Raw genomic sequence first — 15,568 nt, 5'->3', positions numbered from 1 at the left:
CTTTCACAGGTTATTTGATGAGACGTAGAGACTCAGGGTACTGAAAGTTCTGGGTTTTTGATTGGTCTCATGACGTAGCACACTGAATTCTTTTTACTTTGGTGTGTGTGTGTGTGTGTGTCTACTGTAGGTGGTATCTCAGACCATCAGCTTGGTGGATTTGTCCTGCTACAGTCTGGAGGAGGTTCCTGAATATCTCTTCTACGGCCAAGACGTCACACACCTCAACCTGCGCCACAACTTCATCAGTCTCGAGGGTCCTGGAGGTCTTTGCAACTTTAACAGGTAGAGACCTTAAAGATCACGCCAGCCTTTTCGAAACCATCTCACTGTCCGCTACCATTCTGTAAAACCACGCCACTGCACGTAAGTGTGTAGTGTTGATAAGATAACCGTGTAACGATGCTCAAATTCCAGGTTACGTAATGCTTCAATAAGGCTGGTGAATGTTCTGTGTTATATCGAGTCGTTCTGGCGAAGCGACGACGCGTGGAGCGTTCGTGCCAAGCAGAAAGTGAGAACAAAACCTGACGAGACGACGCTATTGATGTTAATAGTCAACTTCTTGTATTGGTGTTTTACTGTTTGAGTTGTAAACAGCGTGTGTTTATGTGCTGCGAGGGCGAGCGTCATAGCGAGGTTTTAAAAGGGGATAAAATCTGACGGAAAAAATTGTTTCGACTTTAGAACCTGAACAGAAAAGAGAAAAAAACACCCCAAATCATGGCTATTCATTATGACCTAGAGGTTTAACACACTGAAGCGATCCAAATCTGTATATGTATTCGGATATAACACTGAAGTGGGCGTGGCCTAAACCAGAAGTTTTTAAAAATTTATTCGTTTATTTTTAATTTTATTTTTTGTTTGTACCTGCCTACGATATTAAGGGCGATTTCTACGCAAATGTCAACTTTATCATTGAGCAGAGGTACAAAACTTCTTTTTATTTATTTAATTTTTTTAGATAAATGTTTCGCTCATATTTCACTATATTTAACTTATCGATGGATTGTAGAGAAAATCTCGTCGTTTATACAATGGATACTAAAAAGTCTACACGCCCCTGTTAAAATGGCGGGTTATCGTAACCTTTTTATTTCTTCTATTTGTCCCTAAAATGTTTGATTTTGTTTTTCAGTACATTTTTAAAGGTTGTAATTAGAGATGCACCGATATAGTTTAAAAACCTCCGACGATCGGGGCCGATTATATCCTGTCAGTCGAAAGAGGGCGGGAAAACAGGTGGATTCGGTGCTGTGTGTAAAGATGATGTCTCTCGTGTGGAATGAGGACAAAACTGCAGTTTGTAATCTCTGTAGTCTCTGCACTGATAACATTTTACACCGGAAGTGAGCAGCAGTGAAGCGGGAGTTTCGGTGTCGAGTCTAATTTTTTTTTCCCCTGCGAATTAAAGCGCCAGTACACCGTTGAAAGATTTAAATGAAGACGAGTTGACAAAAAAGTAGTATATATTGCACAGAAAAATATATCTGTCGAGTAGTACATTTCATATCCAGTTAATGTTAATATATAAAAATGTTGATATTATATATGACCAGTTTGATGTTCAGTGATGAAGTAGAAATGCTTTTGTTTGTGGAGAGTGAACGTGAGACTAACAGGAGGGTTTTTACAATTCAGTCAATGTTAATATGAATTAATAACATTCAATAAGTTAATAATCTTACTTTAATCTTCAAGCTTTCTGTTTGAGACCAGTTACTGTGAAACAATTTGCTGAAATGGAGAGGATAAAGTTTTTATTTGCATTTCTTTCAGAATTGTGGAATTAATTATTATTCATTTATAAGGAGGCATAAAAGGCAGAACTATCGGTATCGGTATCGGTATCGGCCAATATCGCTCTGAATAATCGCTTATCGGTATCGGCTGAGAAATTTAGTATCGGTGCGTCTCTAGTTGTAATTTCACACTGAGGGTGTAAAAACTTCTGACACGATTTATCAAAAAACCTGCCATTTAAACAGGAATGTGTAGACTTTTCATATCCATTATACATCAAATATATGGAGTGCTGACTGGTTCAGACACGTCACATCCCTGTATATCCCACGTCAATCGTTTACTGATCAGAAGGTCGGGGGTTCGAGCCCCAGCACTGTAGAGCCGCCACTGTTGGGCCCTTGAGCAAGGCCCTTAACCCTCTCTGATCCTGGGGCGCTGTATCATGGCTGACCCTGCACTCTGACCCCGGCTTCCTAACATGCTGGGATATGCGAAGAAAAGACTTTCACTGTGCTGTAATGTATACGTGACCAATAAAAGACTCCTCATCATAGGATCTTTTAATTCCCATTAAAATATTATTGCATTTTTAACAAGCAATTACACCAGGCGCTGCAATTCAATTCACTTTTATTTCTTTAGTGCTCATAACAGTGGACATTGTCACCAAGCGGCTTTACAGAAATTCAGAATGAATTCAGGATATAGATTTTAAACGTATGAATTCATCCCTAATGAGCGAGCGCGAGCGCGAGGCGACGGTGACGAGGATAATACTCCCTGAGACGATACGATATGAGGAAGAAACCTTGAGCGGAACCCGACTCAGAAGGGAACCCGTCCTCATCTGGGTGTCACCGGATTATAAATAAATAAATAAATCCCTTCTATAAAGGTACGAATACTACATGGTCAAATAGTGCAGTCGTGTGAGCAGGAAAATTCATTACAGTTTTCACATGAAGTCTGTTTTGTGATGGTGCAAAACCGTTTGTGGTAATTGCAGTCCTATAGCTAGCATAGCATTTGTAGTCTTAGCCATTGTAGCAAAACTGCGAGTCATAACGAGTAAGGTCGAGATAATAACCGAGAAGAGCGGCGGACTGTATGTCCGCCACAGAAAAGATGGCATCTCTTTTATTGAAATGAAAAGATCTCTTGCTCACTAAATATCACGGACTGTGTGAGTTAATCATTGTACATCTTATCTTATCTTCTGTGTGTGTGTGTGTGTGTGTGTGTTTGCAGGTTCACTCAGCTCAAGAGTCTCAACCTGTCTCACAACCGACTAGGCGTGTTCCCCGAGGCTGTTTGTGAAATCCCGACTCTATCCGAGCTCAACCTGTCCTGTAACGGTCTCGGCTCCGTGCCCGCTCGCATCGGCAACCTCCAGAGGTCCGCTCACATTCCCACAAACCCACAATTCCCACAATCTCACAGTTCTAAATGTTTATTTTTTATTATACCAACAGTATAACAGACCTGATAAAGGTACAGTGTACGTGCGGCAGTGATATCACTAGCCACACCCCTAATCATAAAAATGAGCAATAAGTAATAAAAGATTTGGACAAAGTAGAGCATCTTAAAGCAGTATGATGTGATGTCACTGAATTAACTCGGACCAATCACATCTCGTATGCAAATTATTAACATAGGATGTATCTGAGCCAATCACATCTCATATGCAAATTATTAACATAGGATGTATCTGAGCCAATCACATCTCATATGCAAATTATTAACAGATCATCTATCTGAGCCAATCACATCTCATATGCAAATTATTAACAGATCATGTATCTGAGCCAATCACATCTCATATGCAAATTAACAGATGATGTATCTGAGCCAATCACATCTCATATGCAAATTATTAGAGGAGGATGAAATTTCTGGAAACTTTCTGCAGCTAGCTAGATAATTAAACTAGGCTTCTGTTAAATGAATCAGTGAGTGATTAAACTAATTATTATTCGGAGATTAACAGGTTTTAAACCTGTTAATATGTTTATTGCAGATTTTTACTTATTAATAAAATACTGTTTAAAAAGAAATTTAATTTTAATTTTAAAATAAATAGCATTGTTTTCTTCTTTTTTTTTTTTTTTGGATGTTTGAAAATCACCTTAAAATGATTATTAAAAGCTTTACTATAAATAAAAGTCAGTGTTAAAATACTCTCCAAATATTGACAGTTGGGTCTTTCAGTTTATCGTGGATTTAAAAAAAAAAATTAAAATAAACAAATGTTCACAAAAGAAAAACCAGCACCACATGTCTGATGGTGATATTTTTTCAATAATATTTTTCTAACAGTATTTTTATATATTATATAAGAGATTATGGGTATGGAGAGATTAATGTGAGCCATAAAAAAAAAGTGTATTTCATGGTATTTAAATTTTTGATCTATTTATTTTATTTTATTTTATTGTAACGGGGAAAAAAAACCTAATATACAAAATAATATTAAAAAGTGATTAATTATACTAACAAAACAAGGAGGACAAAAATACAGAAAATAAATATTACGTAGACTGATTAAATAAATAATAATAATAAATTAAAGTGGTTGAGATGTTAAGAGAGTCCATTTTTTTGTTGTTGTTGTAAACGTCAAAACAGGTTGCCAGATCTTGTAAAATTCTCTCCAACCATTTCTAGGTTATTGTTTTTTTTAGCTTTATACAGAAGTCTCAGAAGGAAGTGTTTTCGTAGTGTTTTTCTCTCTCCCAGCTTGCAGACTCTCTCTCTGGATGGGAATCACTTGAGCTCTCTGCCTGATGAGCTGGGGGATCTGGTGCAGCTCTGCAGTCTCGGGCTCTCCTTCAACACGTTCCCTCACATCCCCGCCGTGCTGGAGAGGCTCAGCGCTGTGGACCGGCTGCTCATGGCCGGGAACCGAGTCGAAGCCTTGGAGCTCTGCAGCCTGCTGAGGATGAGTCACGTCAAGAACATCGATTTACGGTGAGCCAAGAGCGCGTCAGGGTGCTTTATTTACAGCACGACGAACAAGCGTACACTTGCAGTGCCACTGGTTGGAGTGGTAACTAAAGTACCAGTACTGAATATGGTTCTGGTTCCTGCAGAGAACCAATAGTACTGAACATGGCGCGAGAAACAACCCCGATCTCTTATTTTGCGTCGGCTTTATGATGAAACATCACAATGTTGTCATATAATTCGATGTTTTTGATTCCTTCTTCACCCCGTCATGTTTTCTTAGCTCTTAGTCACTCATCTTTAGCTACATTTTGTGATCCATGTCAATCTTTTAGAAAACGGCTTCACTATATGTGCTCACTATGTAGGGTGTAAGAGTGACGCCGTAGACCCGCTGTCGTCTACACAGGGAAAAGAAATGACAGAAAATAATAAACTCCTTGTAGTTGGCACTCAACGTTCTTTCTTTTTTTTTTTTAACTAAGGTTAAAATATTGGCACCCCCGGCTTTGTGTAGGTTACTCACCACCGTTAAAACAAACACACAGCAAGAACGTTGCATACATGACAATAATATAGAAACTGCAGGTCTGTTTATTTCAACACTGATCTCCGCCCTGCAACAAAACTCCGCCCACTTTCACACTGCTGTCTCTGTATTATAGAAAACAATCGCAGGATTGTTCATCGCTCTAGTTCCATCGTGCAGCACCCGTATCAAACGTAAGGACAATTGGGATTTTCAACAGAAATGCGTTCACTCTGTCGTGTCCCAATGATGCCACAGCCATCTACAGCAGGGAGTCCAAGAGATCAGACCACCAACACTAGCCAGTCATGACCATCTGTGAGCTCATGTAATAGAGGAGAGCTGGCTGATGGATGGGAATTGTCCATGACTAAATGAAAAGAACATTTTAATAGCTGTTAGCTTTCCGTGTAGCTAAATTAGCCGACGTTAGCGATATCACGCTGTTAGGGATGGCAGGATGATGGACGTTTCCTAATTTGCATACTCATGTATATTCATAGGTACTGCTCTTTTTAACGAGGGTGAATGTGTCGAGAACGTTTCCAGTCATTTTCAGGCACATATCAAACGGTTTATCTTTCTGCACAGTTAATTTTTGTAATGATTGAAAACGACGCGTTCCGGACGACTTTAATGGCGTTTCTCATCTGATGTCTCTCCGTTCTTGTCGGAGAAACGCAGACAAACACCAGACGTGAGCAGAGGGATTGGAGTTCACGCTGGCTGAGGGATGGGAATTTGCCATAACTATATCACGGAGAAAATCTGAGGAAAAATTCGTCTTAAAAACCGTCAGCTTTACCGTGAGAAAGCCCGATGGCGTCAGACGGCACCACAAAACGTCATGTCCTGCAAGCCGTGCACTATATAGGTCAGGGGTGTTTACCTCAAATTTGTAGGCCGTTTACATAAAATGTCAAACAAGCGATAAACTTCACGGGATCGTTTGGAAGAAATTCTTTTATGTGAACATAAAGCTGTGGTTATGATTATGAGCCCCGCCCTCTAAATGAGCCCGAATGAGCGGATCTCGGTTTTGTCTGTAAATTCACCCTGACCTGAAAAGTGCTACGTTAAAAGAGTTAATAAACTCACATTATTGCACCTCTGTACTGGCACTAAAGCTGACTCGGGCTGTGGAGCTCATCCTGTGAACGATATCACGAAATAAATGACGTCCCGTATGCAAATTATTACGCGGATAACGTCGTACATGTAGAACCTAGTGAGGAACGGATCGTGGTGGCTCGTTTGCGCTGTAAAACAAATGACTGAACGGCAATAACTTTTAGCGTTTAATTTTGAAACATTGAATGACTAGTAATAATATTTTGTAACGTGTGACTAGTCCATGGAGTCGGAACAGATGAGGTGAGGTAGTTGTTTTTATTTCGAAGCAGAGAATACCCACACCCTTCTCAACTGTTCTCATCTGCGACTCTTTTTTTTATTTTTTAAACAAGCAGCACTATTAGTCGTGTCCCCTTTCTGAGCCAACGTCTCTAGCTCTCTTTGCAGCCAGTCTCTGGTCTCTCATATTCTGCCAAATATGTTTGTAATATAATCGGATAAACCGCAACAGATGATCCGCTGTAATACTTCGCTGGGGTCGCATCCGTACTGACGGCTGAGAGAGTGAATAGGGCATCGTTCGGCATAGAGCCTGTCTTTTTGTCTAGCCTGTCTTTAATCTTTATCTTTCACTCCCTGGCTTTGTCTGTGAGTTAATGCTGCTGTCAGTCTCTTTATGTATAATGCACAACCCATAGACAACAGTAACGTAACAGGATCGTCCACTGTTACAGAACAGAGACACTCAACGATCTAGATTTAACGTTTCCACTCTCATCTCACCCGACACGCCGATATTCCCATCAGGGAAAACGGGTCAGTCCCTGGTTTGGGAGTTTTCTGTCACTTTTTGTCTGCCGTTTTAGTTAATATCATCCTCGGCTTGACTTGTTCTCCGTGTGGGGTTATGGCTTTACGGGGTTTATGAACAGATCTATTTACAGTATATTTTATTAAATATCTCAGAGTAGACCTCAAATCCTCCATCTGACTTTAATAAGCGTAATCAAAATGAGTTCAATCCTCGACTCGGGCATTTTTTTAAAAATAAAAAACCAGCACCCAGTGAACTTTTAAAAGGAGTTTTGAAATTCACCCTGACCTCAAAAGTCCAATATTTGAAACATTTAAATCTTCCGGGATGCCGATTCTAAAGAATTTGAGTTAACGAAGTCACATTTTTTCTATTTTAAAACACTTCGTTTCGGTTAAACCGATTTGGGGGCGGAGCTACACCAGAGCACGGTTTGTGATGTCAGAAAATAAGTAGAACGGTCACATCCCGTATGCAGCGTTTGATGAGGTGGTACGTGTAGAATCTCGTTAGGGAGGAACAGATGATGGTTGTCATGGTAATGTTATAGACAGTCTGAGGACTTTTAATAAACGTTAGCTTTCCTGGTAGCTCAATGAACCGATGTTAGCGATATTACGCTGTTAGGGATGGAAGGAAGAAGGGCGTGGTTTGGGGGGGGGGCATTTTCTAATTTGCATACTCGTGTATATTCATAGGTACTGCTATTTTTAATGAGGGTGAATGGCTCGAGAATGTTTTCTAGTCATTTTCACGCACTAAAAAAATCAAACGGTTTATTTTTCGGCACAGTTCATTCTTGTAATGTTTGAAAACGACGCGTCCTGGACGACTTTAATGACATTTCTCCTCTGGCGTCTCTCAGTTCTTGTCGGAGAAACGCAGACAAACACCAGATGTGAGCAGAGGGATTGGAGTTCACGCTGAGTTTTCGGGTTCATGAAAAACGCAACCCCCCCCCCCCCCACCCCCCCACCGGAGAAGCTGTTTAAGCAGCTGTACATGCGTCAGAACATTAAGGAACATTAAAGGGCGGGTTATCGGGTCGTTTCGTTGTGAACAGCCAGACTTATGCCGCTCGTCTGAGGCCGCAGTTTCAGTTCCCTCTTCTCAGTGCAAAGTTTTCTATATTCATGCCGCCCTGGTCGTGTTCGAGGCGTTTGTCTTCTGTTTGTTCGAGTCAGAATTTCCATTTCCTGTTATTTGGCGCATTGAATAGGGAGGATGAACACGGTGGTGTTTTATTTTAAGGAACGAAATTCTCAACGATCATGAGAGTTAGACGTGGGAAAGTTTAGACCCCGCCTCAGATTCGGTGTTATTTTGATTCAGGGCGTGGTTATAAAACCAGTCCATCTATTGGCATATTTTGGGGCGTTGGGAGGACGAACATGTGGAACCCCATCCGGACATTAACCCCAGCTCTGAATCTAACCCTTAGTCAAACCCACAGTCAGTTTTCATGATGCTTCCTGTACATACCCTTCTCACGTCACGTGTGCATTCCTTTCAGACTAAACGGGCTCCGCAGTGTGAAAAGTGAGACTCTGGAGCCCATAAAGCAGCTCATCCAGCTGGACCTGAGGGACAACCGGCTGACCGAACTGAACCTGTGCGCGACCTGTAACCTGGACACTCTGCACTGCGAGCGCAACCAGCTGGAGGCGCTCACGCTCAGCGGCTTCACGCTACGTAGCCTGTACGCCAACAATAACCGTGAGTATCGCCGTCTCTCTCTCTCTCACACACACACACACTGAGCGAACATGTAGAGTGTGTTACATTGTCTAAAATTTTTTCTCACAGGTTTATCTACAATCAGCATCTATCCAGTTCCTAATCAGCTGACGCACATGGACGTGTCCTGGTGAGTTCACGTCATGTGTAGTGTATAATTAGCGGATGAACCGATTTACTGCATGGTGTTGCCATATGGCAACAATTCATTTATCTCCATTTTTACATTTTGTGTTATTTTTGACTACACGATACTTTCCACAATTGCACTTTGTTGCCATACGGCAACAGTTTACCAACTAATAAACTAATTCAAGTAATACAAACCAATAAAAACTTTTTTTTTTGATGTAAATGTAATCCTTCAAGCAGTAGAGGGTTAACGCTGTGTGTATTTGCACCTGAGTGAACATAGCGGTGTTCAAAATTAGTACGCCCGCTTTGATCACCATTACCCAAGCTGCTTTAATGGTGCAAAGTAAATACTTAGCTTAACCCAAGTTACCTTTCCAGCATTAGCTATCCAAGTCAGCTAACATTTGGCTAACTATTATGTCATGTTATTTAAACCACTGTAAATGTATGCAAGCTAGCAAACGTTACGCTCGTCTCATAAGCGTTCATTAGAGTGTCTTCGTCGTTTCTTTGTTTTTTGGCGATGATTCACATCATTATTTCCTTCGTATTGGCACCATCAAAACCGCCTAGTTTTCTCATTTACTTCAGTCAAAAAGTTTGTTAACTTGCTGATGCGAATAGGCAGTTAGATACGAGGAGCGTCCAAGGCTGAGGCTAAGCTAAGTTTAAGCTAACTGGGATCATTGGTAACCCAGTATCTCTGTCTAATATTATGCTATGCTTTGGCTAAGATTAAATTAAACACTAGCTAACATTAGGCTAGCAACTTTGCAGTTTAATTTGCAAGTTAGCTAGCAGCAAGACGGCATAAGCTATGTATATATATATATTGTAGCTATGTTTGCTAGCAAGCCTTACCCTGGATGATTGGTGGGAAGTTGCAATAAATTAAAAAAAAATTGTGTCTAATTAACGTCTGATTTGAATTAATTATGTGACAGAGAGCTCAGAATGTGTAACAGAATTAAGCATTGTGGAGGTTTTTTTTTTGTGATGATGGGACAGGAATGTTCTGGAATGCCTGCCCGACTGGGTGTGTGACAGCAGAAAGCTCGAGGTGCTGGACGTCTCCCACAATCTTCTGCTGGAGCTCCCGGCCAGGTCGGTGACGTTTTTATACTTTCATTCAGCTGTGTGTCCTGAGGCGCAGCAGTAAGAGGTCTGTAAGTGTCCATCGTATCATTGCGTCGTATTAATGCGATTTCCATCGGCCGGCTGTGATAAAAGAGTCCGGGACACCGCTGCAGACGATGATGTCACTCCGGAAGAGTTGCGGAGATGAAAATGTCAGCGTCGTGAAGATATGGATAGAGCACTAACACGGGTGAATTTGAACGCGTGTATATTTCTCAGCGGTGTAGTAGAGAGCACTACTCTGCACCCACTGCTGCATTACACACACCAATTAAACGTGCGATCTGGCTTTTTATACGAGGTACTTTTTACTCGCTATATTACTTATAGCGCACGGTGGCTTAGTGGTTAGCACGTTCGCCTCACACCTCCAGGGTCCGGGATTCCCGCCGTGGCCCTGTGTGTGCGGAGTTTGCATGTTCTCCCCGTGCTGCGGGTACTCCGGTTTCCTCCCCCAGTCCAAAGACATGCATAGTAGGCTGATTGGCATGTCTAAAGTGTCCGTAGTGTGTGAGTGTGTATGTGAGTGTGCCCTGCGATGGACTGGCACCCTGTCCAGGGTGTACCCCGCCTTGTGCCCGGTGCTCCCTGGGATAGGCTCCAGGATCCCCCGCAATCCTGAAGAAGGAGTAAGCGGTAGAAGATGGATGGATGGATGTTTGCTAGACTGTATGAGTGAGGGTGCCCTCTGGTGGTCATGGTGAACGTGACAACTGGACAGCACAAACACTCTTCTTTCGCTGGAATGCTGGCACCAAACTGTCAACGTAAAGCATTTAAACAGTTCATCGAACAAAAATGAACATCCTTAGAAGACCACAGCCGATATGTTAGACAAGAAATACGTTTCGCCTTTTTGTCGAGGACGCGTCATCACCGCAGACGTATAAATAGTGCTATTTATTAGTTAAATTATGTCCGTTTCCACTGTTTCGCCTCGTTAATAAGGCTTCCAGGCAAACACACTGGAGCTTTGACTTGTCCAGTGAGCTAACTATTGAGTTTACACGTGTTAGTGTGGACTGGGTTTTAGTGTCAGAAGTATTGAAGATGACACGGTGTCTCTTTCCTGTCTGTGTCCTTCATTAGACTGCTCAGTGGTCTGAGTCTGAGGAAGCTGCTGGTTGGCAGTAACGCGTTACAGTGTGTTCCTGATTTACTCGATCACATCCCTCTGGAAACCCTCGACCTGCAGCACAACAAACTCACTGAGCTCCCGGAGAACTTCTTCTCCAAGGCCTTAAAGTAGGTCTCACTCTCTCTCTGTCTGTCTGAGTCCCTGTCGCTCTCTCTCTCTCGCTCTCTCTCTCTCTCTCTCTCGCTCACCTCCTTGGAAAACAGTACCACACAGACAGTGGAGTGAGGACATCGCTATCTTCTCTCTCTCTCTCACTCTTTCGCTCTCTCTCTCTTTCTCTGTTCCTGTCTGTCTCTCATCCTCTCTCTCTCTGTCTCTTCTTCCATCTCCCTGTCTCTCTTTCTCTTTCTCCCTCCCTCCCTCACTGTCTCTCTCTATGCTTCTCTCTGTCTCTCTTTCTGTACCTGTCTTTTTTTCTCATCCTTTCTCTCTCTCTCTCTCTCTTTCTCTCTCTCTTTCTCTGTTCCTGTCTGTCTCTCATCCTCTCTCTCTCTGTCTCTTCTTCCATCTCCCTGTCTCTCTTTCTCTTTCTCCCTCCCTCCCTCACTGTCTCTCTCTATGCTTCTCTCTGTCTCTCTTTCTGTACCTGTCTTTTTTTCTCATCCTCTCTCTCTCTCTCTCTCTCTCTCTCTCTCTCTCTCTCTTTCTGTCTCTGTCTCTCTACCTCTCTCTCTCTGTCCCTGTATCTGTCTCTCATCCTCACTCATCCACTCTCATCCTCTCGCTCTCTCTGTCTCTCCCTCCCACTCCCTGTCTTTCTTTCTCTGTCTCTCTTTATCCCTCCCTCCCTGTCTCTCTCTATGCTTCTCAGTTCAATTCAAACTTCTCTCTGTCTCTCAATATCTGTCTCTCTTTCTGCACCTGTCTTTTTTTCTCATCCTTTCTCACGCGCTCTCTCTCTCTCTGTTTCTCTTTCTCTCTCTCTGTCCCTGTCCCTGTGTCTGTCTCTCATCCTCTCTCATCTTCTGTCTCTCTTTCTCTGTCTCTCTTTCTCCCTCCCTCCGTCCCTGTCTCTCTCTATGCTTCTCAATTCAATTCAATTCAATTCAAACTTCTCTCTGCCTCTCAATCTCTCTCTCTTTCTGTTCATGTCTTTATTTCTCATCCTCCCTCGCTCTCTCTCTCTCTCTCTCTCTCTCTCTCTCTCTCTTTCTCTCTCCTCTGAGCAACAGTACCCTAGAGAAAGTGGAGTGAGGACAGCGTACCAATCTGCCAATAGAAATGTTTAATCCACTCTGGAGCCCCTGGAGTCAGGTCTCCCGTGTTAGCGCGGAAAAGGAAGCAGGCGTGGGGTGTGGGTGTGTAACACGAGCACACAGAAGTAATTTCCTGTGGGCGAGGTCATCGGTCAGTCAGCCTTTACCGAAGCAAATCTTTAATAACTTTGTCTCTAGCAGCGTGGAGTCTTTTAGAGCATCTCCTCTTCTTTAGCTGGGAGATATTTTTTTTCTCGATAAGTGTTTTCATTCCATTAAGCAATGCGAGCCTATCGATTTCCTGTTCCTGTCCTCTCTCATCCATTTCATCCTGAGATCGGTGATGAGAAGCTGTTATGTTACAGCCATTATTGCGGGGAACTCAGCAGTATATATTCGATATGTAATTGTCTCTCCATTAATCTCACTCATCATGATCATGCTGGATATTAGGACAATAGAAAGATATTTTTAAACGCACTCACAGCCTGTTTTTACAAAAAAATGTAAAAAAAATGTTTATATCTTCTTCCAGTTTAAAATACCTGAACGTATCCGCCAACGCGCTGGAGACAATCCCGCCGAGTAGCCAAACCGAGGAGAGCCTCAGCACCCTCCAGGAGCTCTACCTCACCGGGAACAACCTGAACGAGAACTGCGCCGCCCTGCTGGTGGGACACCAGAATCTGCGGGTTTTGCACGTGGCCTATAACCAGCTGCTGTCATTCCCTGCCAGGTATCAGAGACTCTGCAAGGTTTCGGGTGGGCGATATAGCAAAAATATCATACCGCCACACTTGAAGACATTTTCACGATACACAACAGGTATCATGAGTTCCAGTAGAGCTGCGTTATGAAAAACTATTAGTATGAGAAGATTACGCAACGCCTCACACGTCCTTCCACCATCTCTAATGACCTAATACGACTGACGTTAGCTAAGACTTTAGTCACGTGACTGTGATTTTCAATATCAGAGACTCGATTTCATTCATTCACCTTCAGTAATGTGTGACGCAAAAGAAAGATGGCAGGAGGACATGGGGCGTTCCCTTATTTGCACATTCGTGTCCGCTTTTAATTTCTCGAATTTCCCGTTCAAACCAGTGTGATGGTTATACGTTGTTTCATACATGGGGTTCTACATCTCCATAGGTTAAAGCCTTGAATATTACGTATTACATGCGGTGTATTAATGAATTAATTATTAATGAGGTATTAATTATTTAATAATTATTTAACTAGCTAGTTTATTTGATTATTTATAACAGCAGCAACAATAATTATTTAAACAAGAACAATACTACTACTACTACTAATAATAATAATAGTAATAATAATAATTGTTGCTACATTTATTGTTGAAAAATAAATTACCGAAATAAATAAATAAATAAATAAATATTAATAAACATGTATTTTATTAATAATACATTTATATGTTGTTGTTGTTGTTGTTGTTGTTTTGCTCGACCTCACATTAATCACATTACCATCATTCTGTAAATTCTGGATTTTTTATATTTTTTTACATTATGATAGAAAGTATTACATTTGCATATTAAAAAATTTTCATAAATGTTTGCTCGCTGCAGATTGTTTCTAATATATGTTTTTGTGCTTTATGGAAATATTCTAGTTTTTTCTAGTTTCACTAATTTTCCCTCTAAAGTGTTATGAGATTTTTTATCACGGAGGAGCCACCGCGATAGGATTTACAGCCGCCATTTTGAGACGCGAACACCATCAGGACAGGACTTAAGTTCTCGTACATACTCCAGACCTACCAACTTTCACGCTTTCTCCACAGAAGTTCACATTTTAACGTTGGAGAACCCTAATACGAGATATTACAAAAAAAAAATTTACATCCTAAAAGAGGAGGCTTTTTAATGACCCTACAAGCCCCGCCCCCTCCCAGTATAACGCATTAGTAATTTCTCGACCTGACTTTTCCTCCTTGATAGTTCCGCCCGGATTTCTGTGACGATCGAATGATTGACGTGAAATCATTTCTATCAGTGTGTGTATATGACGTGGCTAACGTTAAACACATTACATTTCTGTCTGAAAATGGCCATTTTAATAACAATGATAGTTAGAAAGGGATTAAAAATGCCGCGTCAGTCATCACTGACACGCTTAATGGAAATATCAGCCTCGTCATGGTTTCCACAAGATGGAGTAGACAAGCCATTTGTAAAAGGACTATATTGAAAACTGTTTTTGTTTTTTTTGACTCTTTACCTGACTCCCCCACCCCCCACCCTTCCTCGGTGCGACTCCGCGTCGTTCCTCGGCGGGGTTTTGCCGTCTGCATCCTCTCCTGTCCTCATGTCTGTTTTTCTCTCACGGTGTTGATGATGTCAGTAAGCTGAGCAAGCTGGAGCTGCTGGAGGAACTGAATGTGAGCGGTAACAAGCTGAAGACCGTCCCCTCCACTGTGTCCAGCTGTAAGAGACTTCACACCCTCATCTCACACTCCAACCACATCAGCGTCTTCCCCGAAGTCCTCAACCTGCCCGAGATAAAGGTCAGTGCGAGCCACATGTAGGAGCGTGCACATGTGTGAAATTTCTTCTGTCATCCACCACCAAAGAGCTTTAAACACCAAAGACACGGACGCTCGTTCACCTGCACGGGTCACGTCATAGATTTCTAAGCTGCTTCAGCCAGGAGATTAAGACTTTCCTGTAGATCTTTTCACTAAATAATTTGCCCGAATGAGCAGAGATCCAGATCAGCCTCTGTGTTTGAACCCTACTGAAAAAAACCTGTGGTGTGAATGGAAGTGGACAAACTTGAGAATGTAAAAGAGTTTGACATGTTTAACGTGCATGGAGAAGTGGACCAGGAGCATCTCCATCTCCTTGTTAGACGTTACCAGGAGATGCTACGTGCTCTTTATATCTCCAGGGACAGCTTTACCACATGTTAATCAATCGGGTGCCAATAATTTTGAAACCAGAATATTAGAATATAATAGAAGCCTAGCTCTTGGCTGACAGGACAGGAACCTGATGTGGTCTTCTGCTGTTGTAGCCCGTCCACCTCAAGGTTCGGTCTGTTGTGCGGTCTGAGATGCTTTTCTGCTCACATCGGATGTAAAGAGT

At 42.0% G+C, this 15,568-nt stretch overlaps 1 protein-coding gene across 1 annotated transcript in view; it reads left to right on the top strand.

The window, feature by feature from the left end:
* Window positions 1-15,568, top strand: part of phlpp2 (PH domain and leucine rich repeat protein phosphatase 2) — a 47,772-nt gene that overhangs the window by 21,004 nt on the left and 11,200 nt on the right. Inside the window, exons 6-14 of the mRNA XM_053635457.1 lie at window positions 131-285; window positions 2,998-3,144; window positions 4,489-4,719; window positions 8,626-8,828; window positions 8,919-8,979; window positions 9,993-10,088; window positions 11,211-11,366; window positions 12,991-13,191; window positions 14,826-14,988. Of these exons, the coding sequence (XP_053491432.1) occupies window positions 131-285; window positions 2,998-3,144; window positions 4,489-4,719; window positions 8,626-8,828; window positions 8,919-8,979; window positions 9,993-10,088; window positions 11,211-11,366; window positions 12,991-13,191; window positions 14,826-14,988 (1,413 nt within the window). The remainder of the gene's footprint in view (window positions 1-130; window positions 286-2,997; window positions 3,145-4,488; window positions 4,720-8,625; window positions 8,829-8,918; window positions 8,980-9,992; window positions 10,089-11,210; window positions 11,367-12,990; window positions 13,192-14,825; window positions 14,989-15,568) is intronic.

This window comes from Ictalurus furcatus, chromosome 10 (genome assembly GCF_023375685.1).
Source record: "Ictalurus furcatus strain D&B chromosome 10, Billie_1.0, whole genome shotgun sequence".
NCBI lineage: Eukaryota > Metazoa > Chordata > Actinopteri > Siluriformes > Ictaluridae > Ictalurus > Ictalurus furcatus.
Note: the sequence above shows the minus strand (reverse complement) of the source record. Positions and strands in the feature narration are given on the sequence as shown.